We start from the raw sequence: 6,706 nt of genomic DNA, 5'->3' as shown, positions 1-6,706 counted from the left end.
AATGTTCCGAAGAGATAGAAGGATTTGAGTTCTAGTACATATTTGGTTTTCTCAGTATCCCCAGTGGAAAAATGGCTTTTTAGTAGGCACTTGATAGGAAAAGACCTCCATGAACATGAATAAAACTAGTGATAACAGCTCATATTTATATAGCAATTTACAGTTTACAAAGGGCTTTCCTCTAAACAAATCAGTGTATAAGTATCCCCATTTCAATAGATGAGGACAACTGAAGCTTATAGAGGTGAAGTGATTTAGGATCATAGATTTAGAACTGAAAGAACTTTAGATGAACAGATTTATTTCATTCTCCTCATTTACATTTGAACAGACCCAAAGAGGGGAAGAAATTTGCCCAAAGTTACAGAGTTAGCAGAAGAGTAAGGATTTATTTAAACTTAGATCCTTTGACCTCAGACTCAGCACTCCTTACATTGTACCATGCTAGTACCCTGAAAGCTTAGTAGGCATCTTTGACATAGCCATATATCTTCCATGTCTAGTCACAAAGTTCTGTGTATTTTTCTCTCAGTCAATGTGAATCTTTCCTCTTCACTTATATTGACACCACACTAGGCTATTTTTTTCATTTTCTCAAGTCTGGATTGCAGCAGCTATGCCTTAGTTGGCTTCACCAACTCTAGACTCTCTTTATTCCAATTCATCCTGTATTCCTTTACCAGAAAAATGCTTCTTTAAAACTCCTTTTATCACCTCACTCCTATATCCTAAAACCTATAATGGCTTTCTGTCTCCTACTTCATAAAATTAAGTTCCTCTTTCTAGTTTTCAATGCCCCCAGGAGTATTATGACTGTATTCTATTATCACAACTTATTTTTACCACTCTTTGACATGTACTCTTTTATCTAGTCAAGCTGGCTTTTTTCACTGTCCTCTAAACACATAGTGCTCAGTCCCAATTTCATTTTTTACTCATGTGTTTCACCTTGCTTCCAATATCTTTCCTTCTTATCTTCATCTATCTATAACTTAAACATCATTCAAGACCAAATATAAGTCACATTTCTAAGCAAAATGTTTCCATGACTCTCCATCCAATACTGAGCTTTTTCAGCTTCAATTTCTTGGATTTTCATCTGAACACTTACTGCAACTAGAGGCTGAACTATATTATTTAATATTTTATTGTTTACTGGCTTATATATTTTCCTTTAATTGCTTCTTGTAGGTTAGTTTTATATCCCTAACTTCTGTAGATATTGAATAAAAGGACTATAAAAATATTTTCTCTTCCTTAGAAAGTAACTACGAATTTAGAGACACTACCTATATTGCCAATATTAAAATATCAGTGCAAGGTTTAAAAAATATTTTTAGTAGATCAGAACAATAATTTTAACTTTCAAATTTGTGTTATGAAATACTTATTTTCTCAACTGAGGTTTCACCACTTCTTTATTAAGTGCAATTCAATTCAATACACATTTATTAAATACTTACCCTGGGGAAGGCATTATGCTAGCACAAGGATACAAAGATACAAATCAAAATCACTACCTTCAAGGAGCTTACATTCTATTTGGGTTGAAATAATACATACATTTATGTATACATGCATATATGCACATATATACATATACATACATATATGTGTATATGTTTGTGTCTATATAAATGTATATATATATATATACACACATACACAAGCAAAAATACATTTTTGGGGGGCAGATAGGTGGCTCAGTGAGTAGAGAGCTGGTCAGGAGGACCTGAGTTCAAATCCAGCTTCAGAAACTTGACATACTTACTAGTTGTGTGACCTTGGGCAAGTCACTTAACCCCAATTGCCCTGCCTTCCCCCCTCCAAAAAAAAGTATGTTTTTTTGATGGGAAGGAGAACATTAACATTTGAGAGGATCAGGAAAGATCTCAAGAAGGAAGTAGCATTTGAATACATCCTAGGAGAAAGCTAAGGGTTGCAGAGAAGTAGAAGTGAGTAGGGAGATCTTTTCAGGTATGGTACAGCCTTTGCAAAGGCAAGGAGGCTGGAGAATATCGATGATTTATCATATAAATAATCTGGGCCTGATTCTAATGAAATAATGTGTGCAAAGCATCTTGGGGTAGTATATAAATGTCATCTTTTAAAAAACTTAATTATATTGATGTCATCTCTGAAAACTTCTTTCTCCTTTTATTTAAAATGGTTTCTTTCCTGTCTTTTCTCCCTCCTTTCCTTTCCTCCTCTCTTTTTCAACTTCCTTCCTTTCTTCCCTTTCTCCCTTCTATCCTTTCTTCCCCTTCCTTCCTTCCTTTCTTTTTTCCTTCCTTCCTTCTCTCTATCTCCTTTCTTTCTCTCTCTCACTCCGCTCTTTTCCTTCTCTTCTGGTCTCCCTTCGGTTTTATTCCTCTTTCCTCGTCAACATTCTAACTATTCGTTGCTTTTCAGTTCCTTACTTTGTATGTTCCGTTTTTCTTCCCATAGCCTTTCCCCGCCAGACCAACCGGGCCATCCCAGCACTCTGGCCAGCTCCTTTCGACCCCGCCCCTGAGCTGTGGGCGTTAGGGGGCGGGGCCGGAGAAAGAGCGAGGGGGGATGGAGCGAGAGAGAAGGCAAGAGGGAGGAAGGGAGCCAGGAAGGGAGGAAGTCGGGAGCGCGCGCGTAGACGAAACCGGGAGTGCGGTCCGCCCGGCTATATCTGCGCCTGCGCACTGGGACTCGTGGGGCCCGACGGGACGGAGGAGACAAGATGGCGGTGCGAGCGGTTCGGGGGATCATGAACGGGTCCGCGCCCGACATGTCCAGATCCGGCCAGGGCCGCAACTCAGGGGCCCGGGAGCAGGCGCTGGCCGTCAGCCGAGACTACCTCTCTCAACCCCGCCTCAGTGAGTACCGGAAGGCAGGGAACACCGGCCCTCTTCCCCTCCCACCCCCTCACCTGCCTGGGCTGTGGCGAAGGCACTCCCTCTCTCTCTCCCTCCCCCCGTCCTCCCTCCTTCCCCCAGAGCGAACCCCAGATGTGCCCCCGTGGGAGCCGCGTCCCCCCTCCCTCCGCACATCAGTGCCGCTGGTCCAGCAGGCTTTGGGGCAGGACAGGACCCCCCCCCCCCCAAAGGCTGACTTCTGACTTCTTATTGCCGGGGCCCGCCGCCCAGTCGGGAGTCTTCCTCCCCTGCCAGGCCGTGGCAGCGCCGGGCTGCCAGCCTGCCCGGGAGCCTCTTCGGCCCGGGCTTCGCTATTCGAGGGGCGGCGGATCTGCCCCTGCCTCCCCTCCCCCGCGGCTCCCAGGTGTGTGCCGAGCTGCAGCTGCCATTCGCGGCGTAGTGGTCAGGTTCTCCCGGGGGGAGGGTCCCAGGGAGCCTGGGCTCGGCGCTGGCTGGGGGAGGGAAGGCAGCTCCCAGGAGGATGCTTAGGCTCCTAGGTGAGAGCTGCAAGGAGCTTTCGAGGTCATTGAGCTCAGGCGGGACTTCTCTTTCGCGGAGGGCCAGGAACGCGCCTGAAGTCATCCTGCGAGACAGTGATAGAACTAGAACCCAGATCTGGCAGGCACTCCAGTGCTTTTTTTCCCCATACTACTAGGAGGGTTTGTGATGTTGATGGGCATTATCTGTAGGCCGGACAAAACCTGATTGTCCTGGTTCCTCCCCCACCCCCAGCCAGCCCTCCATTCATACAGGCTTATTCCCCTTAACCTTTTTTGCTATGCTGCGTTCGGTGCTGCAATCATTACAGGAAGGCCTTGACAAACCGTGTTAGGTGAACCAGATCCATAGCAGAGGAGATGTTGCTGTCACTGGCTGAAACAGAGTACAGTTTTACAGTAACTACCATGGTCTCCTCGGACTGAAGATGAACCGACTGGGCCATATTGGGGGCTGTTTTGTCATTGCCCTGTGTTCCATTGTAGTATTTCTAAATTGGTGACGTCGAATTTTTACAATTCACCATAATTGCCACAATAATTCTTGTCCCTGGGTGGTTCTTTGCATAGACTGAAAATAAGATGAAGGGTTTTTGCCAGGGCATTTCTCCTGTCTGACTAATCCGATCTTGATCGCTTACCGTGTCATGTGACAGCACTGCAGAGTAACAGGGAGTGAGAGCAAAACTGGATTCCTCATCCGTGGTGAACCCCTTTCTTTGGAGGACCCATTAAATAGAAATTAGCTTTTGAAGTCCAGTATTGTCCGAAGTGAGGGGTTCTTGACAAATGTTGCATTAATTATTTTCATAGATTTTGGGAGATGAATGATTAAGAGTCAGACATTTCATCCATGTCAGACTCTGTGTCCCCATTTGAGGTTTTGTTGGCAAAGATACCGGAATGGTTTGCCATTTCCTTCTACAACCCATTTTACAGATGAGGAAACTGAGGCAAACAGGGTCACACAGCTAGTTGGCATCTGAGGCTTAATAATCTACCATTATTCAATTCAACAAACATTTATTGACCAATTCCTAATGTGCAAGGCACCAAAGGTAGAGACAAGAATGAAAAAAATGGTTCTTTCCCTCAAGGAACTTAACATTCAGCTGGAGGATTCTTGTGTCAGGTAAAAGAAGGAACCTTTCTTTTTTGAGTCAAGAAAGCTGGTACTGAATAGCTATGTGATCTTGGTCAAGACACTTGTTTTCCAATTTTGTGTAGAGATTTGGACTAGATGGACTAGACTAGGTCTAGTCCAGCTATGTAAATCTTTAAATAAAATCCTTTTTTGCGGGTGATGTTCATATTTTTTTTAACTTTTGTCTCAACTTATTTCCAAGAGTTTGCAAGAAAAAAAAATTGTAGCATTAGAAAGGTGAAATCGTTCCAAAGGGGTATCTGTAGTAGTTATTCAATGTATACTTTGTTTTAAATAGCTCTCTTTACAGTCTTGAGGAAGTTGAAACTTTTAACTAAAAATTATATACTGTAAACCCAGTCAACTAAGGTACTTTCATAGTTTGAAATGTTGCATAAACACTATATTAGGAACATTGTTTAAACCTCATTTAAGGTCATATGTCATAAAACCATTTAAACCTCCTAGTCCCTAGGTCACAGAAATTAGAGCTGGAAAGGATTGGAGAGACCTGCTTTCCTAGCTTTCTCATTTTATGGATGTGGAAACTGAGGAATACAGAGCTGAATCATATTTTAGTAGTTAGCCTCTTATCTTGACTCATCTGTACATCCAACTAATGGAAGTCGAATGTGCTTTGTGTTTGAAAGGTTTTAGTATAAGCTTAGTTTTCCCTGGACTTTTCATGAAAGCTTGGATGATATCTCACGTAATTTAAAAACAATGCTAGAATAGCATTTAAAAAAAAATTGCCGTATTCTTAGTACTAGTCAGCTGCATCCACTCTTGAAAATCTATTTAATTTTGAATTTTTCCATTTTAAAGTTGATTGGTGACATCATAGGTGATATTTGTAACAAAATATTTACTGTCTACATATTTCCAAGTTCTTTCTCTGGGAGCCTCAGTTTCTTCATGCAAAATAGGAACGCTGATACCTAACATTCTGGGTTGTTGTGAGGAAAATGATTTGTAAATCTTAAGGTGATACAGAACTGAGTTGATTTCTTTTGATTATTATTATTGGTGATTCTAGATGGCTAAAAGGAAAGGGGATGATGATGGTGACCAAGACTTTTACAATTTTGAGACCTGTCTCTTGGAAGGTAGTCAGTGAAGAAATGATTAGCCAGAAATTAAGTGGAGTTGGCAAATAATAGCTAAGGATATGTACTCAGCCATTTGAGTAAAAATAGCTAGCATTTGTATAACACTTTCAGGTTCAGTAAGCACTTCATAGATATTATTTTATTCTCACTGGTACTGTGGGAGATAGATGCCATTATTATCCCCATTTTAGCAATGGGGAAACTAAGTGACTTGGCCTGCGTCTCACCAATAGGAAATCTGAGACCAGATTTGAACTCAAGTTTTCTTGATTCGATGTCCAGTGCTTCATCACCCAGCAGTTTTTGTGCTTTTGTGAGATAACAACAGTACAAATAATAGCTAACATTTACATAGCAGTTACTATGTGCTAGGCAGTGTGCTAAGTTTTACTGTTATCTCATTTGATCCTCTCAGCCACCCTAGGTGGAATACTCATTTTACAGATAAGGAAACTGAGACAAAGAGAGGTTGAGGGACTTGCCCAGGGTCATACTACTTGCAAATGTGTGTGAGGCTGGATTTGAACTCAGGTCTTCCTGATCTTAGGCCCTGTGCTTTCTCCACTGTGCCACCAAGTTGCCTACTGGGTTTCTTATGCCACAGGAAAATTAGAACTTGATTATTTTAAGACCTTGAGTGGTTCTGTAAGATATATAAAGTTTGTGGATCTTACACATTTTGGAATAGATCAGTTTCTTTCAGTAACCATAACCCAGAGTGCACTTTGGTAAAATTTTGAAATAACCAAAACTGTACTTGCAGTCTTTTAGAACCTTCACCCAACTCCTGCTTCCCCCATCCCAGTTTTTCCAGGTTTCCAGTACCTTGATTTTTGATTACCCTTTATTGTGGAAAGGTAACAAGATACATAATTACTTTAGATTTTGTTTGAATAATGAGTCTGAGGTTAAAAGGGTGGGTCTTATATTATGCAACTGCCACAGAATTTCCCCCTTGAAAATTTCACAATCCTTAAGTAGCTGGGGTATTGTTGGGAAAAACTCTTGCCCTGCCTAGGGTGGGGAAGTGTTAGAATGTCATCTGACCAAACTTCAGTTTTTTTGGAG

The 6,706-nt window shown here is 41.9% G+C and overlaps 1 protein-coding gene across 1 annotated transcript in view; it reads left to right on the top strand.

Moving 5' to 3' along the window:
* The first annotated feature begins 2,551 nt into the window (after window positions 1-2,551).
* Window positions 2,552-6,706, top strand: part of ATP6V1B2 (ATPase H+ transporting V1 subunit B2) — a 31,137-nt gene continuing 26,982 nt past the window's right edge. The window contains exon 1 of the mRNA XM_036751018.1: window positions 2,552-2,849. Coding sequence (XP_036606913.1) covers window positions 2,714-2,849 — 136 coding nt within the window. The 5' untranslated portion in view covers window positions 2,552-2,713. The remainder of the gene's footprint in view (window positions 2,850-6,706) is intronic.

Source organism: Trichosurus vulpecula, chromosome 3 (genome assembly GCF_011100635.1).
Source record: "Trichosurus vulpecula isolate mTriVul1 chromosome 3, mTriVul1.pri, whole genome shotgun sequence".
Taxonomy (NCBI): Eukaryota; Metazoa; Chordata; class Mammalia; order Diprotodontia; family Phalangeridae; genus Trichosurus; species Trichosurus vulpecula.
This window is presented reverse-complemented; position numbering and strand designations above follow the sequence as displayed.